Source organism: Castanea sativa, chromosome 8 (genome assembly GCF_040712315.1).
Source record: "Castanea sativa cultivar Marrone di Chiusa Pesio chromosome 8, ASM4071231v1".
Taxonomy (NCBI): domain Eukaryota; kingdom Viridiplantae; phylum Streptophyta; class Magnoliopsida; order Fagales; family Fagaceae; genus Castanea; species Castanea sativa.
Window position 1 is genome coordinate 43,787,473 of NC_134020.1, and position 20,779 is coordinate 43,808,251.

Below are 20,779 nucleotides of genomic sequence, written 5' to 3' on the forward strand. Positions count from 1 at the left end.
ATTTAAATCTTGTCCATTATCAGTGTATAAAAAACAAGAATGGCAGGACACACACCGTGACCATAATACCAGCATTGGCTGCAACCATCATGCCCTACACGACGCCAACAGCGTTTGCTATTTCCCACCACTCAACTATAGACCTTCATCAAACAAACACAAATGTCATGTTTGTTACCATCACCTCCATTACCAACAGAACCACCACTAACATTTTCACTCTCAACCGGAAAAGCAAGCTCCATTAAGACCATTTTCTTGTTGCCAAATCCAATGGACAATACCATGGACATCCCCAGATTCTCTACAACCTGCATGATATTTCTAAAACCGACAAAAAGTGTATGATAGGCCTACCAATACCATATCCCATGACCCAACCCTTTCCCATTACAGCCAGCATTTCTTCCGTAATCAAATCATGAGGTATATCTAGTGAAATCATCTCAAAAAACAAAATAAAATTACTCGTTGTCAAATAAGAAATTTGAAATTCAAAACCTATCCAGGCTTATACTTAAAAAATCAATTATTGTCTTAATTTGGAAATAAAAACAATCACTATGAATCTAGTGTATCTATTTATAAAAATAAATAAAAAAACTCATAATTTTTTTTTCTAGTCCTTGGTTCATTATATTCTGCAAGAACTTTGGGAGTTTCTAAATCATTAATAAGATAGAAACAGTTTGTTCTTTGAGAATTAATAAATAAAACTAAAAAATGTTTGTTCTTGTAATCGATGAACAAAAAAAGGTGAGGTTTACACAAATCAAGAAAGAAGAACTAACCTGAGCTTAAATTTTTCCATGATTTTGTAAGACACATACAAAAAGTATCGTTTCAATTTTATCCGATGTTGCCGAAGGGACCACGTAGAGGAAAGTAAAAATATGAGCTTTGATGATTCAAAACCAATAAAAATTCATCGTGGAACCTAGAAATCATCTGGGTTTTGTTCGTCTTATATTAGAATGTCTTTTCAAATGATAAGAATGCATGAAATGTAGACAAAAATAAACTGAAAGGGGTAATCTTAAATTTCAATGCTGGCAGAGGTTGGGCGGGCACTTGATATAGATATCCTAATATTGCAATTTCCTTTATGCTTTAAAACGAAAGAAAAAAAAAAATTCAAAACCAGCTGTCCCTTTAATTTCACGAGTAGAATTAATAACCTAATTTATAATCAATCTTATTGACCAAGTTAATAAAAATTTGCGGGGAAAATAGTAAAATAGGCATAACTTTCTAACTATATAGTTAGTTGTTACGGTTTGCAAACTATATATTTTACTAGCATCTCGAGTCTAAGAGGCTCGATTTTGGGCCTAAAAATCGAGTTTTTAAGGGTCGATTTTTATGGTCTAATTCTGTCTGATGTGGCGTATTTTTCACGTGGCGTCTAGTTAGAAATCGAGAATTAGAAACTCGATTTATGTCCTATATCTATCCCTCTTTCCTTCTTATTTTTTCCATCTGCGTTTCACTCCGGTCTTTCTTCCATTTTCTGCTTCTTTCTTCTCACTGCTTCTTTCTTCCTCCTCCTCTGCACGCCCAGCCGTTGCCGACCACTGCTTCTTTCTTCCTCCTCCTCTGCACGCCCAGCCGCCGCCGACCCACACAGACCCAGGCCGGCGCGCCTCAGGTCGCGCGACCCAGGCCGGCGCGCCCAGGTCGAGCGACCCCGGCCGGCGAGACCCAGGCAGCCGTGGATCTGGGGCAATGGTTTTTTTTTTTTTTTTTGTGCGTGCTGGGTTCTGTTCAGTCTTGATCTTCACATGGTGGTGAATGAATTTTGATGGGTTTTTGGATTTTGATGGCTGTAGATTTCAAATGGCAAAAGACTTAGATTTTTTTTATTTTGGGTTTGTAAATCGAGTCATAGAAACTTGATTTTCAAGTGGTTCCACGTGGAAAAAAATACCACATCAGACATTAAAAATCGACTTTCAAAAACTCGATTTTTGACCCAAAATCGAGCCTCTAAGACTCGAGATGCTAGTAAAAGATATTGTTTGCAAACCGTAACAACTAACTATATAGTTAGAAAATTATGCCTATTTTACTATTTTCTCCAAAATTTGCCACCTTTGTCCCTTTTTTTTTTTTTTTTTTTCAATTGTGAAGTTAGTATTATTCATCTTTACGAAAAAAAAGTTAAGTATTTATCAATTAATCCAATCTCATTAATGAAATTTGAAAATAAAAAATCCAATTAATTTCTTCAGCAGTACAAGGAAAAATAAATGGCTATATATATATATATATATTTGTAGGAGTAAATTTATTTATTTTTTAACTATGTCTTAATATTTTTTACCATTTGGAAACCTTCACTTCACGTGTAAACAGGATTTTAAAGGACACAAATAGCATAACACATTTTTTTGATCCCTTAAAATGAAATGTAAAGTTACAAACCAAAAAAATAGGAAAAAAGATTAAGAAGGTAATCAGAATATTGGATTTGAAGGACTTGCTCCCAAGTTTCATTCATAAAATTTCCAAGTGACTTATTATATAAATAACACTAGATTAAAACACTAAATTCATTAAAAAAAAAAAATTACAACACCTTTTACTTATAAAAAAACAAAAAAAAACTTTAGCAATATATTAAAACTTATGTCGAGTGCTTTCAGTATACTGAACAGGCTATGATTATGACACATCTATTTTCAGACCCATGTTATAATTGCAGGGTCTAATTTCACAAGCCACACCCTTGGATTAAAGCTAAACCAGAAACGGATAGAGGGAGTAGAGGAAAGTAATAAATGCAATAATAAAAGGAAAAAAAAAAAAAAAGGACTAAAAAGAGAGATGAATGATGGGTCAGAGAGAAAAACAAAAAGTATTAGGTGGAAAATGAAAGGAAATGATACAATTGGGGCATGGTAAATAAAAGTCGTCTCCCTCCCTTTACTCCGCGACGGCTTCACCAATTTTCCACAGTCTACCTTCTCTCTCTCTCTCTCTCTCTCTAGAAACAATAACATTTGTTTTCTCTTTCTCTACAATCTTTTAGATCAAAATTATCAAATCCCCTTCTCTCCCTCTCTCCACGCATTTTTGCTTTTTTGAAATTATTTTTTTGGGAGCTGATCTTCTACAAGATTGCTATATATAGCCTTCTAGATCCAAAACGCTGAGACGATCTGAAATTCGCGAGCTCAGAGAGAAACGATTTCGGTTACGCTCTCTCTCTCTCTCTCTCTCTCTCTCTCTCTGCGTGTGAAAGTGTGGATCTGAGCGGCGATGGCGTTGTCAGGGATGCGAGGCCTCTCGGTGTTCATCAGCGACATACGCAATTGCCCGAACAAAGAGCAAGAGCGCCTCCGCGTCGATAAGGAGCTCGGAAATGTCCGTACACGCTTCAAGAACGAGAAGGTTAGGGTTTCCATTTTTCATTTCCATCCTTATCGTACATATGCATTTGATTAATTTTGCTTGAATTTTGATTCGGCTTTGTTTACTTTGTTGGCATTTCGATTGATTGGATTAGGATTCGAAGCAATTTGTGTGTTTCGTTAGCTGAAAATGACGTAAACGGAAGGGATTTTGAATTATTGGACGTACTACTAGGCATAGTTGAATTGAGCACGTGAAATTCTAGGTTTGAATTTGAATTTTTTGCTTTAGTTTAGTGAGCTACTGAACGTAGAGATTTGATTGATGGTGACTTCTATGATTCATTCTTCTAGTTGTATATGCTGGCATTGGCACATGCATTTTATAATTTTGCTTGAATTTTAATTCAGCTTCGTTTACTTGGTCATCATTTCGATCGATTAGATTAGGATTCGAAGCAAATTGTGTGTTTTGTAGCTGAAAATGTCAGAAACGGAAGGAATTTTGAATATTCAGTCATACTACAAGGCATAGTTGAATTGAACATGTAAAATTCTAGGTCTGAATTTGAATTATATCTTTGCTTTAGTTTAGTGAGCTACTGAACATAGAGACTAGATTGATGGTGCCTTCTATGATTCATTCTTCAAGTTGGATATGTTGGCATTGGCATGAGAGAGGCCTTTGGTTTTTCAAGCTTGTTTTAAACTATCTTTGGAATAGCTTGCAAGGCATTAGGAACTTAGTACTGAATGGAGGAAATTATATGTCATAAGATTTAGTATTAATAGCTCAATGGGACTTGTTAACTGTGACCAATTAATTTTCTATCCCAGGATTCTGGTTATAATAACTAGTTTTTATTCCTTGAATTGTTCAGAGCTATAATTTCGGAAGATAAGCATGATTCTGCAAAAGTGAATATGGCTCAATCTGCAAAAGTGAACTTCAGATTTACTTTGCTTGTTTATTTTTTTCCACAGCTCTTGTAGGATTAGATCTGGTATGTTAATGAAATCAAATAAGACGGGAACTAGTTTTGGATCACATATGGGGTAAGAATTGCACCCAAGCCCTTGGCTTTGCTTTAAAGGATGTTGGAAAGGTGGAGATTTTATATGGCTACTAGAAAAATTTATAGGAGATGGGTTCTTTCTCCACCAAAAGGTTCAGTAAAAAGGCTAGGGATTTTTTTAAAACCATAGATACATGTCATAGACAAAAATTAGGGTTAATCAGAACTTTTGCTGGAATATTGCTAAAAAGAGGCCAAAGATTTTGTTTCATTAATCATTATACTGAAAAGTTTGAAGATGTAATTTAGAACTGATCATCTGTTTTGGTTAAAGTTCAAGTGGTCATATTCAATGGGTAAGCCAATAAATTTAGGACTTTTATAGATACTACTTAAGGGTCAATTTCTTTTGTGTTTAATAGAGATTGTGAAGTACCTAGACTCTCTGCTGTTAATCCCCTGATATTTGTCCTTGGTTTCTTGTTTTTTATTTTATTTTGAAGTGTTGGTCTCTACTTAGCGGCTTACCTGGCATTATGTCAAATTTAATTTAGAATTTAAATTATAAGAAGCTAATTTTTTCCCTGTGGATTTTTATGAAGGGAGTGTAAAATTATATTAGCAGAAACCATTGAGATTGAATTTCACAATACTAGTTTATAGTTTAGACATCTTGTAGGGGCAGCTAACAAAAGTGAGACGTACTGTTTTAGTCAGTATATAGTTGGTAGGGTGGCGAACGAAAATAACACTTACTCTGGTCATTCTGTATTTGCTGTTCTTGTTGTTGTGATTTTTTGTTGACTTCAATAAATTCTGGACAATGATATAAGTTTGGATGAAATAAGGCACTGTAAGACACTGGATATTCTCAACATCCTTGGTGAAGGTGACTTGTCCATGTCCAGACCAGCTAGTGAGACTGATTGTTATCTCACCCTTAATTTTAGAATTTTTGTGCAGAAAGTCCTTTTCGCTGAAAAAATTTATAGAGACACATTGAGAACTTCTTAAGTCTCTATTTTGCGATTTATGTTTGTGTTTGTGTGTTAGGTCACTGGCCTGGTGATTGAACCTGCGGTTCAAATCAGTGTCGTTATATCAATTTTTAAGGAATTTCGTCACAAAGAAAAATGTCCATCTATAACTATTGCTTGGTTGAATTGCAAATTTTCCTGGCCACTTCAAGTGATGCTCAGGAATTAATCCTTGGTCAAAAAACATGCGTGAATGTCAGCTTGGGCTGTTAGACTATTATTTTGCCTCTAATTCAGTGTTCTACTTCTATCCTGTTGGGTGTGTGAGTTGTATTTACCTACAATGAAAGATTCTTCCAAGAGCCTTGTAGCTCAACTGGCACCTCCGGTGTTTCCAATGGAGACATCTAGGGTTCAAATCCCTCCTCCCCATTGTACTATTGAATTATCAAAGAAAAAAAAAAAAATCCTTTTGCGCAACTGCTTTAGATTGGGCTCCCATGAATTACTGTGTCATACATGTTTTGTTTGTTTAGTTGTTATTTATTTTCTATTTTTAATTATAGTTTCCTGTATTATTTTAGCTGTTTTTATATTTCCCTTGTTGGCAACAACCATTGCCTATTATACAGAACATTGGCAATATCTAATCTAGACAAGTGAGCTATTGATTATTGAAATTTTTTGTTCTTTTAATAGGGTTTATCCCCGTATGAGAAGAAGAAATATGTTTGGAAAATGCTCTACATTTATATGCTGGGTTATGATGTGGATTTTGGTCACATGGAAGCTGTTTCTCTAATATCTGCGCCAAAGTATCCAGAAAAGCAGGTAAGTATCATCTTTGCGTGTCAATTTGAGCAAACGAGCTCTGGCTCAAGACTTCCTCTTCCTAAAAGTATGGATTGAGGGTTCAAAAACGCATTGGGCATTTAGGTAGCATATCAATAAAATAATATTAATGATTTAACAACATGGGTTGTGTTGTATTTTGCAGTATATCCTGAATAACTTAAATTAAGCTTAGCGTCTATGTTATGTACCCCAATTCTTTGAGATAATTATAGATCTGAATTTATTATTAGAAGAACTTGGCAAAATCCAAAGTTCATCCTTAACTGCTAAAGACCAGGAAATTTTTTTACTATGGCTTCATGGCTTTGTTATTATCAAACTTGGGGTCCTCAGAAGACATGTTTCTCGTCTCATATTTGTTTTAATGCTCAAAGCTAGTCATATATTGGCTCGTCCTCTATGTCAGAAATACTTTCACTCTCAACTGTCAGATTGATTTTTATTGTCCTAAAAATGGGTGCAGGTTGGTTACATTGTGACTGCATGTTTGCTAAATGAGAACCATGATTTTTTGAGACTGGCGATAAATACTGTGCGCAATGATATCATTGGTCGCAACGAGACTTTCCAGTGTTTGGCATTGACTATGGTATGACAATACGATTGCTGTTAACATTTTAGGAGCTTACTATTTATCTGTTTGTATAAATTACCTGTGATTAAATAAATCTACCTTTTCTTTTAATCTGCCAAAATTGTACTTCCTGTTTGACTTTACCAAGTGCTTCTGGAATATTTGGCCTGCACTGTAATTCATATTTTGATCCTTCATTTGTCATGATCGCAAATATGACCTGTACTCTCTGTATTTGAAGGGCTGTTAAATGGTGATGCTTTACAAGCAATGCTACTGTTTTTCCTTTTGTGTAGTTTTTTTGCTTTCTCTTACCTTATTCCAAGATATATGGTGTACAATTTCAGATATACAATGTTTTATGTTGGAAGCAGTTATGCTTACTTATCAAAAAAAAAAAAAAAATGTTGGAAGCAGTTATGTTGAAGGATGTTCTGTAATAATTATGTTATGAATAATGGCAAGACGTTACAGTTAAGAAGTGTTTTAGTTAATTTGTTTCAAATGCTAGGGAGCTTCTTTGTTGGAATCAAACTCCATCTTGAATGATGGCATTGTGACATGTAGTATATGCTCATTTGGATAAGATTGACTCTAGACTGATTATTAAAAAATGAGCATGATTCTGTGTATTTAAATATCAGAGACTGTGTATTTGGATGAGCATATTTTCATTGGCTTAGGGTGCGTTTGGATGAGCTTCTTTTTACTTGTTTATTTTGTTTAATTTTTTTTTGTAAACGTGCAACTATACTTAGAAAATGTGAGGTTTTAAAAAGTTATACATAAGCTAGTGGTGAAAATAGGTTGATATTATATAAAATAAATAGATCCTTATTTTGTTTAAAAAATAAGTCATGTAAAAGTACAGCTATACCTAGAAAAAATCTGAGGCTTTACAAATCTATACATAAGATTGTGGTGAAAATAAACTGGCACATTAAGCTAAATCAAGCAGATATAAAAGTGTGTTAGAATTTTTAATTATTTATCACAACGAAACAGTTAGATCATGCTTTGATCTCCTACATGGTTTTCTTTAAGAGTAAATTACATCAACCTCTTTTGAGGTTTTGCTAAAATGACAATACCCCAAACATTTTATAAAATGATACTCCCTTCTTAAGACTTGCAGAATATTCTTTTTTTTTTTTCTTTTTTTTTTAATTTCCTATTAACCATACATACCTCAAGGGGGGAGTATCATTCGTCGACAAACCTCAAGGAATGAGAGTGTCATTTTATCCATAGTTTGGGTAAGAGTCTTTTTATAAAATTAAATATTTCTTTATATCACAGCTTCAGAGGGCATGGACCTAGGGAGTGTCATTTATACAAACTTGGGGGGGGGGGGTGTCATTGCAATAAACCTCAAGGGAAGGTGGTATTTTACCCTTTTATTCTAATATTCTACATTTTCCACTTCAGTAGTCATGGTTTTACCCTTTTATTTTCATATTCTACATTTTCCACTTCAGTAGTCATGGTTTTACCCTTTTATTTTCATATTCTACATTTTCCACTTCAGTAGTCAAGGGAGACTAAATCCTGGCAGCTTGTGGAATTTTGATGTTGGAAGAATCCTTTACAAGGAAAAGACTAAATAATTTCTCATGCAAGTGCCCAATTTTTTCCTACTCAACAAAACCACATTGATGTAAGAAGTTCAGCACAATACTAGGTTTCTTGATGAATTCTTGAGTAAGGATTATTGTTTAAGAGTTTATGTTAGAAAAAGTATGAATGTTGATGGCTGTTTGGGGGCTGAAACAGGGATAAACAGAAAATAACATAAATAAAACACTAGGCAATCACACCTAGGTCTTCCTAAGCATCACACCTAGGGTTCCTTGACATCACACCTCGGAGAAGTTTGCATCACACAAACAAAGCTTAAAATAAGCTGCTGAATTTTATTAATAAAAAATATTCTGAAATAACATGACTACAAAATAGCCTTTATATAGAGGCTATAGTTATCCTTTTCCTAGTAGGACTTGGACTCTAAACAACCTATTCCTAGAATGAATAGGAATACTAATAAAAATTAAATAAAAGACTTTACATAAACATAAAATAAGACTCATAGGCCTTTGGTACGGCCAAGGGCAGCCCATTCCAGATTTCTAGAAATTACCAAATTGCCCTTATTTTAATTGAACTTAATTAAAACTGATCCAGCAGCAACTAAACAATAAAATAAGACTAAGCAAGGTCCCATGAGAGTGTCCCATGATCCGAAACATCCCAAATTAAGGCTAGAGCATTAGAACCAGCTTTTCGCCTCTTATAGGTCTTCAAAGTGGGCTGCCACTTATGTTCCCCATCACACATTTTTTACTTTACAATTTGGTCATATTTTCTAATATAAGTTTCCCCATTCTCTTTTAAGTAGGGTCTTATTCATTCCTGAGCATAACATCAAGAATGACTTGGTTCATGGATCCTTTTTTTTTTTAACTTAATTCATAAAAGGTTTGGTCAACCGTTTTCCTCTCGCTATCATTAAAACAAGCATCCTTTCTCCTGGTTTATGACTGCCTGTAAGAAAGTCTAAAGCTGTAACAGTGGATCCTTCCCTTCATTATACACCCTTTCTTTTCTCTTTCATAATATTTGGTGACTTTAGTCTGTACCTAGATTCTCACATACTTTCTATGATGGTACACTGATTCCATTTTTCTGAAAGATGATTTAACTCTAGATGGACAATATGAATGTTTTATGGTTTTTTTTTTTTTTTGGTGTATGAAGTGAACAACTTGTGCAATCACTTGTATGTGGAATTTTGTTTTAAGGCATTTCTGTATCTTTAGATTTTTTTTTCCTGATATATCTGTAATTATTTAATCACCCTTTTAGCACAATCTGGTATTTTCACTAATTGAAAAGACTTAGCAAGTTTTACATTTTTCAATGTTACATGTAACAGCACATGCAATGTGCAATCACTTGTATGTGAAATTTTCTTCTCAAAAAAAAAAAAAACTTGTATGTCGAATTTTGTTTTAAGACATTCCATTGTTTAACTATAGTATTGCGATAACTATTTGTTTTCATTCTTCTGAAGGTTAGTCTTTTAGATTATTGATTTATCAACTTGTCACTGACGCAATGTCTTCCTTATTGTTCCTCTTGCATATCATTTCTTGTACTATACTACATATTCAAAATTGTACCTCTGTCATGACCTCATGAGCCCCTCCATTGTTTGTCTTCATTTATGTAGGTTGGCAACATTGGCGGGAGAGACTTTGCTGAGTCGTTAGCACCTGATGTCCAGAAGTTACTTGTAAGAGACAACAAATTTTTATTTTTTGGAGACCACAAATTTTTTCAATTTTAATTATTGGTTTAACCAAGTCTTTTGATTTAGATCTCTAGCAGCGCCAGACCACTTGTGAGAAAGAAAGCTGCATTGTGTTTGCTGCGCTTGTATAGGAAAAATCCTGATGTTGTCAATGTAGATGGCTGGTATGTTTGAATGTTCCTTTTTTGACAAAAGGTGGTTTTCCTGAAATAGATTTTCTTGTGCTTATTTTGTTAGTCCTTTTTGCCATATGTCTTAGGGCGGATCGGATGGCACAGTTATTAGATGAACGAGATCTTGGTGTTTTGACATCTTCGATGAGCCTTCTTGTTGCCTTAGTATCAAACAACCATGAAGCATATTGGAGTTGTCTTCCAAAGTGTGTTAAAACATTAGAGCGGCTTGCCAGGAACCAGGATGTTCCACAAGAATACACTTACTATGGTATCCCATCTCCCTGGCTTCAGGTTTGTGTTCTTTTTTCCTTCTGCTTTGTATGGAATGGATGCCAAATTGATGCCCAATTTAGCCAGCATTTCTGATCGTTGTTGCCAAGAATGTACTTCCGTGCTAGATGAGATAAATGGAAAACTCATAAAACTTTGGAATCCTGCAATTCTTGTGATGCAATCAGATTGGTGGTCCCTTGTAGACTGACTGATAGACAGAAATTTTTATATAATAATCAGCACATCCTTGTTTATCTGGAAGAATTTGAATTTCCTTGTTAATGTTATGCATACACGTTCATATTCATAAAATATAGGGTAAATTATAATTTCGATTTTAGTCCCTCAAATTAAAAAAGTTGGTCCTTTAAATATTCAAATTTTAATAATTTAGTCCTTCCGTTTTATTTTCCATTCACTTTTTGCATACATGGCGGTACATTAAGCAAACTAAAATGATTTGTTTTTAGGACACCTCAGCCCATTCACATGCTTTTGTTCTCTTCCCCCCATGGCCCCTTCACCCTGGACCAAATACCCTTGCAACCAAACCCAAAATAACAACTCCCACTTAGATATCCCGTGCCGTGAAAAAATCTGAAGCACAAAAGAATTGAAATTGGTTTTTATTGGGGAGCGGAGAGAGAAGAGACATGGATGGAGTCGGTGCTTTGGTACTCCAGGTTGGACTTTGATCTTCTGACTAATCGACAGTGGTCCATGTGACTCCATTCAAGCAACCGAACATGACATTGGATCTCTATAAGCTTCCGAGAATGAAAACCACCATTTTCATAATACAAATCCTTTGTACCATTTTTTGTGTTCCACTTTATGTTCCACCAATCAAAACTTGCCATGTATTTGTTTAACTTTCCTTATAAAATAACCAAAGTTTAAAATGGAAAAAAATTAACACATGATAAGTTGTGATTGGTGGAACTTAAAGTGGAACACAAAATGTGGTTCAAAGGATTTGTATTCTTATTTTCAAGGCTGTTGGTTTGTTGGATGTACTTGATATCTTACTGGGTTCTCAATCTATGAGTGGGAAAGTTGAAATTGGAGCTGGAAAAATAATGTGGGTATTAGATTGCCTGTTATTTTTATGTATCAGGCACTTTGGTTTTTTTGGGTTTAGGCTCCTAGCTTGTGGGTGTGTTGCTGGAGTCTTTCACTATGGGTAGGTCCATGAGGGCTGGGTCTTGGTTGCCGCTGGTATGGGGTGTGGGATGGTGTTTTAGTTTGGACTTTGGAGGCATTCTAAGGCAGTTGTGATGAGAAATGGTGGAGCGGGCTCACATACTGGCTGGAAACTGGAGAAAGTAAAAGAGGGAAAATAAGAGGAGAGAGAGAATGAAAATTTTGAGGACTAAGTGTATAATTTACCTTAAAATATGTGTGTATATTCTGGAAATCCACTGTCAAAGAGGCCATTAAAGAATAAATGTATTCTGTGCTTAAGTTATGACGATCCATCTCACTTTTCTGGTGGCTCATTCTTGATGGTCAATCCATAAAACTGGATTCATTCATTTTATGTAACATCTAAGTGTCCTTGAATGTTTTAGTAATGGATATGATCTAAATTTTAGTTGGAGATATATTAACTATAAGTAGGAATTGACAGCTTTTATTAAAGAGACTGCTTCCTAATACTTTTTGCCATAATATGTACAGTTCGCTGTGGTTTACTCTAAAACATCTTTTCTTTTGTATGGCTAGAAATCCCTGAAATCTTATTTATTGTTAGCCTAGAATGGGAATTCTTTTATTTGTTGATATTTTAGATGTATGATACAGAATTATGCTACCTGTAATTAGTTTCAGTCAATTTCCATTCTTAAGAAATAACCCTTTGTGGGTGATTGATTGTTGAGGGTTTGTAATAGGTCAATGTATTAACAGGTTCATATTAATGCTTGTTAGCACTTGGTTAATGCAGGTTAAGACAATGAGGGCTCTTCAGTATTTTCCAACTATTGAAGATCCAAATACCAGAAGATCATTGTTTGAGGTTCTGCTTTTGTTAAAAGACTTTTTTTTTTGGTCATATTTCTTTGATTATATTAAAATTTGATTTTGGAATTTCAGGTCTTACAACGGATATTAATGGGGACTGATGTTGTGAAAAATGTAAATAAGAACAATGCATCACATGCTGTTCTCTTTGAAGCCCTTGCTCTAGTAAGTTTGTGGCTCAAAAAATCTTTTTAGCATATGGTATTTGTTATTCAAAATGGCTTATGATTGTTCAGTGGTTTAATAGTTTTTTACTGTTAACAGCTCTTGTGCACATTCATAGATCGTGCATACATAAAATGATGTATTTATGTACACATGCACAAATGCATATGTTTGTGTAGACAATGTTATTTTGATGTGAACTTGCTAAAACTAACCAAAGGATGAAAGCTTTTGGAACTCTAGTATTTTCAACTGGATACTGTGGGAACAAATTACTATATGCATTGAAGGATTAAGTATTGTTTCTTGACACTTACATTCCTTGCAACATACTCATGTTCTAATTGGCCCTTTCTTAGGTCATGCATCTTGATGCTGAAAAAGAGATGATGTCTCAGTGCGTTGCCCTTCTTGGAAAATTTATTGCTGTGCGTGAACCAAATATTCGGTATCTTGGCTTGGTAAGTTTTAGAAATGCTACAGTTTATCTGTCTCTATGATTGATAGCATGTTGAGACTTACTATGTCAAAATCTGGAAGGGTAAATTTAATTGCTACATTGTGACTGCATGATTTGATGTTACATTTCTCTGGTGCAGGAGAATATGAGTCGGATGTTATTGGTAACAGATGTGCAAGATATCATCAAAAGACATCAGGCTCAGATCATAACCTCATTGAAGGATCCCGACATCAGGTTAAGTTTGCTATCAAGCAGTGTTTTCGTTACATTCTGAAAATGTTAGAACTCTTGATACTGCCACTAATTCATTTGCAATAGCTTTCTTTTTTGTGCGGCACATGTTCTAGCACTGAAAATTATTTATTATTTAATTGATCATCTTAATTAAAAGATAAATATTATGTTCTACTGTGGAGGATCCTAGCTTCCATGTATGTGTGTCTGCGCAGGCGTGCTTATAATTTCTTCTGCTTAATGAAATCATTTTGTGTGCTCAGTATTCGTAGGCGTGCTCTTGATTTGCTTTATGGTATGTGTGATGTTACAAATGCAAAGGACATAGTTGAAGAAATACTGCAGGTATGCCAATCTGGTTGTGGACTATTTATTTTGTGTAGGCAGTCTTATTTGAATTATATATATATTTTTCTAATATTAGCTTGCTGAGATAGTTTCCATTTCAATCACAAAATGAGTAAGTGTGCGTTTGGATACTGCTTATTTTGCTGAAAACAATAAAAAAAAAAATAATTAAAAAGTTACTGTTTGAGCTTTGGTTACTGTTCATACTCCTGATTGCACTGTTCATTGGACATGAACAGTGCAACAGGCGCTGGACTTGAAAAAAAAAAAAAAGAAGCCAAAAACGCAGACTTAGAAACGCAGACGCCAAATCCAAACAAACACTAAGCCATTTTCTGTTCTTTTCAGTATCTCAGTACAGCAGAATTCGCAATGCGTGAGGAATTGTCACTTAAAGCTGCTATTCTTGCGGAGAAGTTTGCCCCTGATCTATCATGGTAAGCATGGCACTTGTGTGCAACTTCTTAGGATCAGACAAAACTCTATTGAAAGCATGACATCCAGATTATTCACAAATAAGTTAGAAGGAAATTAACAAGGGCTCGTGTTCTATTTTCATTATGCCACCATGATTGCATCAATTTAACTAAATATGACCAATAATAGATGATGTTAAAACTACACACATTTAGCTTCACTCACGAAATTATCTCTGTGGGAGTGGATGCCAAAATTGATTACAATATTTCACTTTGATGCATTTTTCAGCATTCAATGTTATGCAAGTAACTCAAATGATATGCCAATTGATGTTATACATAGAATTATTATTATTTGATAAGTAAAGAAAATTTTATTCAAAGTCATAAAAAAAAAGTCACCCAAGTATACAAGAAGTATACAGCAAGGGACCAAAACAATCAAATACATGAATTACAAGCATCCGTCAAATCATAGACAGAAAAAATAGAATGACTTCCTATGATAGACATCCAATCTGATAGAGTTTTTAAAAAGAAAAGTTTTAAGTCGGCTATAGTCTTTTCAGAATCTTCAAAACATCGGTTGTTTCTCTCCCGCCAAATGGACCACATCAAACAATGAGGGACAGCCATCCAGATAACACTGTTATGATGATAAAATTAATTGTTTGTTAAAGACTTGAGCATATTTTTTGGAGGATGTGAGAAGATTAATAGATGTAATTGTTGTGGGCTAATGTAGATGGTTCATTTGCTCATGATTGGTGGTCTTTTGTGTTTTTGGCTTTTGGGGTTCATTGGGTGATGCCAAGGAAGGTAATAGCTGTGTACTCTTGCTAGAAGAGATTGTATCATTTGGAATGTGACTCCACATTTTTGGACAATTGGAGATTGAAATAATTGAACGTTTTAAGGCATGGAGAGATCTATTGTTGAGATTAAGTCTTTTTTTTTGGTGTGATTTTTATCTGAACAATGCACTATATATATTGGAAGGGGGGGGGGGGGGGGGGCACTTATCTTGTAATTCATGGACCATTTGGATTTACAATGGTAATTCTTTAGGGTTCCCCCCCCACCCCCCGCCCCGCGGTTAAATTTTTAATTTTTAAAAAAAGAGGCTTTATTTTATGAGCCTTTATCTTTTTTTTTTTAAGTTTCTGGGAATTTTGTTCTGTTATATCTTAGGCCTTCAATTTGAATTTTTTGAGTAAATGTTAGCTGTTAATGTGTCAGCACATGCATTCTGAATGTTGTGCAAATGAGATCATTCTGTTTTGATATGGCACAGGTATGTGGATGTGATTCTTCAATTGATTGACAAGGCTGGGGATTTTGTTAGCGATGACATATGGTTTCGTGTTGTGCAGTTTGTTACAAACAATGAAGACCTACAGGTAATAAAAATGTTGTAACATATACTTTGTGCTTCCTTTATCTTTTCTTCATTTCGTTTTTTTCGTTTTTTTTTTTTTTGGATGTGGATGAATTACCTGTTTCTAAGGCAAATGTTTATATTTATATTATTTAACTGAGAGTTTGTGCATTTGATCAGCCTTATGCAGCAGCAAAAGCCAGAGAGTATCTTGACAAGCCTGCTATACATGAGACTATGGTGAAGGTTTGTATATTGTATACTGTCTCCTTTGTTTTGGTTTCATGATAATAATTTTAAACTATATATATAATTATATATATTTGAGAAGAACTAGAGATATATTTTGGTTTTGCTTTGTTTTGTCTTTCACTCTATATTGCATGGCTCGTTGCCAGTGTACTGTTGCGGAATGATGCTTTATAAGGATTTGCATAAGAGGTTATTGCCATTTCTAGATTAGAAATGCAAAATTTTGGTTTCAAAAAAAAAAAACTCCTTTTGAGCATGAGTCTATAGGCTTAATGGGGATTTGCAGAGCTTTACCAAAATACTCATCATAGTTGTACGCTATCTTTGTTTATGTTCATGTGCCAAGCTTAACCAAATATTGGTTAATCCAGATCAGCGATTTGGAGCTGAATCAAACGTATAATAATACATCAAACAAGCATTTAATTCGGTCAAATGTCTTAAGTTTATTTGTGAATTGGCATAAATGCAACAGGTCAGTGCATATCTCATTGGAGAATTTGGACACCTTTTGGCCAGACGACCTGGGTGTAGTCCGAAGGAATTATTCAGCATCATACATGAGAAGCTTCCTACCGTATCGTAAGGGCTCTTAACCCTTGTTTTACTAATATCTGGCTTTCATTCCTTTTAGTATATATATATCTTAGAGTCCTTTTTTATTTACAGGTCTTCTACCATTCCGATTCTTCTTTCAACATATGCTAAACTTTTAATGCACACTCAACCCCCAGAACCAGAACTACAGAATCTGGTTTGGGCAATATTTAACAAGTGAGATTTTTACCTCTGCACCCTGTATATTGATTTAGTTTGTCACAAATTGAAGTAGGTTTCTATAACACATTTTTTTAATTCATGTAGATACGAGAGTTGCATTGATGCTGAGATACAACAACGAGCTGTAGAATATTTTGCCTTGAGTAGGAAAGGTGCAGCTCTAATGGATATATTGGCTGAAATGCCCAAATTCCCTGAGCGGCAGGTGCATTGTAGTGCAGTTTTTCAGTGGAAATTTACTTTCTCGTTTTGTAGGATGAGTCACTTAATACTTAATAGATGGTTTTATTTGGAGTGAAACTGAAGGTTTCTGGCGCTGACTTTAGTATCTCTTTATCATTTAGTCCTCATTGATCAAGAAGGCTGAAGATATTGAAGTTGATACTGCGGAACAAAGTGCTATTAAGTTGCGGGCACTGCAGCAAACATCAAATGCTCTGGTTGTAACTGACCAGCGGCCTGCGAATGGGACACCTCCTGTGCTTGGTCGGGTAATGGTGCCCAGCACGAGCAGTAATGTGGTTAGTGGTTGATTTTTATTTTTCTTTCTTTCTTTTTTTAAGAAATTCTTTTTTGTGTTTTTTTTTTTTGCCCCTGAACCTACCATTGTTGGTGTAATTTCCCTCATTAATTTTGAAATCTTAGGTCGAATAGTTTGTTTGTTTATGGTGTTAGTTGGAAATTGATGTACGCTTGATAATCTTGACAGGATCATCATGTAGCAGATCAAGGATTGTCCCAGGAGAATGGGACCTTGACTACAGTAGATCCCCAACCTCCATCAGCCGATCTCCTTGTTGATCTCTTGGGTCCACTGGCTATTGAAGGCCCTCCTAGTGCTGATGTCCAGCCTCAACAAAATATAGTCTCTGGAGTGGAAGGTGTTCCAAATGCAGTGGAAGCCACAGCCATAGTACCTGTTGGAGAGCAGACAAATTCTGTTCAGGTACTATTGAATTTTTTCATGATTCATTGTATTGCTTGTTTGAAGAGGTGGGCAAAATGAAAAGATGTTATGCAGTGAACTCTGTGGCGTAATTAGGAATACCCACCTTGTTTACACTCAAACTGGGTTATTTATTTATTTATTTATTTTTATAATAAAAATTTTAACTTAATAAAAACAATCTGGTTTGATTGTAAACAAGGTGAGTATTACATTGCTCATGCTCGACTCGTTCTTGAGTGATCTCGATTCTTGAGCAAGCCTTTAATAAGCAAATCTCAGTTGAGCGGGGGTAGCTTGAACTTTTAGGAGACAAAAATGAAGTCAAGCTTAAATACAAGGTTGCTCAAAATTGGCTCATTTGCATTATGAAAGCTAGAGGCTTCTTGATTAGGACCCGATTGTGTCAATCATGAGCTAAGCTCAAGCAGCTCAGCTCATTTTGCTTCCCTATTAATCTGTGGTCCCAATAAATTTTTTTACATTTTTTCCAATCCTTCCCCAAAAAACTTTAATCCTTGCAAGATGGAGAGGTTCTGCAACAGACTTTGCAGCATATCCTTATTTATTGGGTTTCACATCTGGTTCTATCAACAGCAGAAAAACACGGTCCAAGTCTCAACTGCTATGTGCTTTAAGATAGTGACTGGGTTTGGTTGTGATTAATTTAACTTTTAACTTGCTAATCCCATTGTTCATCTTTGCAGCCAATAGGAAGTGTTGCTGAAAGGTTTCAAGCACTGTGCGTGAAGGATAGTGGTGTTCTATACGAGGATCCTTATATCCAGGTGTTTTTCTTTTCTTTTTTCTCTTTCTGCAAAAGTTCTTTCATCATCTGCGACCTATTTGTACTTAACTGTATGCAGTTTATTATAGGATAACCTCCCTTTGTAGTATTTCCTGTTGGCCTTTAATTGTTTAAAAAGTTAATGCTTCAACTTGGCGTTGTGGTAATTTTGTTGTTTGTTACCCCAGATTGGCATTAAAGCAGAATGGCGAGCACATCAGGGGCGTCTTGTACTTTTCTTGGGAAACAAGAATACTAATCCACTACTTTCAGTTCAGGCTATAATATTGCCTCCATCCCATTTGAAGTTGGAGCTCTCATTAGTCCCAGAAACTATTCCTCCGAGGGCACAGGTGAAGACTATTTGCTATTAGCATAGTAGATCACTGATTGTTGGTGTATCTAGTAGCCACTCATCTTTTGTCTTTGGTTGTTTAGGTGCAATGCCCACTTGAAATTGTTAATCTCCGCCCTAGTAGGGATGTAGCAGTTCTTGATTTCTCCTACAAGTTTGGTAACGATATGGTACTTATATCTGTAACTTATGTGTTTTTTTGCTGGCAATCAACACAAAGCTAGGTAATATCCATGGCTTCATCTATCTTACTTGTCCCTATCATAGGTTAACTGCAAGCTCCGTCTTCCTGCTGTATTGAGTAAATTTCTTCAGCCTATACCAGTGTCTGCTGAAGAGTTTTTCCCTCAATGGAGATCACTTTCAGGACCGCCTTTGAAGCTTCAAGAAGTGGTATACCTTTTACCTTCTCTATAGCATCAGAGTAAATTTTCTCCCCCATTGAAAATCTGCTATTTGGTAATATGCTCGTGTTTTCCTGTGAACAGGTTAGAGGCGTAAAACCAATGCCTCTTCTGGACATGGCAAATTTATTCAACAGTTTACGGTTGATGGTTAGTCCAGGGCTTGTAAGTATTCTCAAAAGAAATTTTAAAAAATGTTGAATTTTCCTTGGACTCCTATTAGTTGTATGAAGGTGATCATTTTTTAATTCTCTTGTATAGGACCCAAATCCAAACAATCTTGTAGCAAGTACAACATTCTATTCAGAAAGTACAAGGGCCATGCTCTGTTTGGTAAGTGATGTGCATCCATTTTCAGCACATAACTTCTATGATTTGATGTGTTGACCTAGTATGTAAGACTTAAAAGTTTTACATTACTGAATTTTAAAACTTTTGGTCTACATTTGGGTAAATGATTCCACATTTAAGCAAATGATCACAGGTGCATGTGTGACTTGCCAATCAAAAAAAGATATTAGAGAAGGCTTTCTTTAAAAAAAATAAGGGAGAAAAAATGGGAGGTGGGCAATTGGGAGGAGAGAGTCAGTTGGGAATAGTAGCACTGCTGATTACAATTTTATCATTTTATTATTTTTATTTATTTTTTGGACAATGCTGGAGGACCTTTTGGGAATATAATTGGCAAAAGATGTAAATTGAAAACTTTCCTCGGTGTAGATAATGCTTTCTTATTGTGATTTTTAGAATATAAGATTAATGATGTATTAGCATTTGTACGAGGTTGCTGTTTTGACTGTTTTCTTTTATGATACTCCAGGCTAGAATTGAAACAGATCCAGCAGACCGAACCCAATTGCGTTTGACAGTTGCTTCAGGGGACCCCACATTGACATTTGAGTACGTTTTTTAAATTTTCTCGTCGCATACTGCTAACCTAAGTTTAATACCTTCCGGCAGATTTTTCTGACTGTTGATGTACAGGTTGAAGGAGTTCATCAAGGAGCAATTAGTTAGTATTCCTACAGCCTCCCGTGCTCCTGCTCCAGCTCCAGCGCCACCAGCACCTCAACCAACCAGTCCACCAGCAGCAGCATTAACAGATGATCCTGGGGCTTTGCTGGCTGGCTTACTTTGACAAAGTGGAATTTTGAAGATTTGTTCATTATACACATGTAAACCTGATTTATACAGCGGGGCCACCCATGTCCCTCAAGTTAAAGATGTGGATAAAGAAAATCAAGATGCAAGGGCTGGCGGCATTAAGGGGTGAGCTAATTTAGTAGTCGGCTTAGTGTTATGAGTGGGGATTTCTGAAGGGGGGTTGGTCGCGATATTGAGATTCTTTATGCACAAAGTAATGTGCCTTGGTGAGATTTTTTTTCTCTTTTGGGGTGAGGGTTTTTCATTGTTATTCATTTTTTTCCCCTTCCCAGTTCACTGGATTGGCTTCTGTACCATGGATATTTGACCGCATGTAAGATATACTGCACGAAGTAGAACCAGTTGTAACAGTTTGCATCATTTGTTTCTGTTTGTTAATCCATAGTAATATTTTCAATAAGAGTAATTATTGGATGATTGTGCACAACTGTTTCCTAGTTATGTCGTAAAACGATGAAATACAAAAATAAAGCCTTCTAACGCACAGGGGAGAGAAAACCTCATACTACTAAAAGCCATTGGGCAACA

The 20,779-nt window shown here is 35.4% G+C and overlaps 1 protein-coding gene across 1 annotated transcript; it reads left to right on the forward strand.

Annotated features, from left to right (window-relative positions):
* The first annotated feature begins 2,892 nt into the window (after nt 1-2,892).
* LOC142607642 (AP-2 complex subunit alpha-1-like) lies at nt 2,893-20,678 on the forward strand. The gene is made up of 27 exons (XM_075779209.1): nt 2,893-3,393; nt 6,046-6,177; nt 6,665-6,790; nt 10,005-10,067; nt 10,152-10,249; nt 10,345-10,552; nt 12,480-12,551; nt 12,629-12,721; nt 13,081-13,182; nt 13,321-13,418; nt 13,682-13,763; nt 14,115-14,203; nt 15,480-15,585; nt 15,744-15,809; nt 16,291-16,397; nt 16,485-16,589; nt 16,680-16,800; nt 16,940-17,116; nt 17,305-17,541; nt 18,249-18,329; nt 18,517-18,681; nt 18,767-18,853; nt 18,951-19,076; nt 19,172-19,252; nt 19,349-19,420; nt 19,908-19,987; nt 20,072-20,678. Exons 1-27 carry the CDS (start codon nt 3,262-3,264, stop codon nt 20,223-20,225), a joined length of 3,060 nt encoding a protein of 1,019 aa, XP_075635324.1. The 5' UTR covers nt 2,893-3,261; the 3' UTR covers nt 20,226-20,678.
* The last annotated feature ends 101 nt before the right edge of the window (nt 20,679-20,779 follow it).

Bases quoted from the DNA above. Each gene is read 5' to 3' on its own strand.
- LOC142607642 (XM_075779209.1), top strand. From the start codon at position 3,262: ATGGCGTTGTCAGGGATGCGAGGCCTCTCGGTGTTCATCAGCGACATA. The intron at 15,810-16,290 runs GTTTGTATATTG...TAAATGCAACAG, and splicing joins TACATGAGACTATGGTGAAG to GTCAGTGCATATCTCATTGG. The intron at 18,682-18,766 runs GTGAAGACTATT...TTGGTTGTTTAG, and splicing joins CTATTCCTCCGAGGGCACAG to GTGCAATGCCCACTTGAAAT.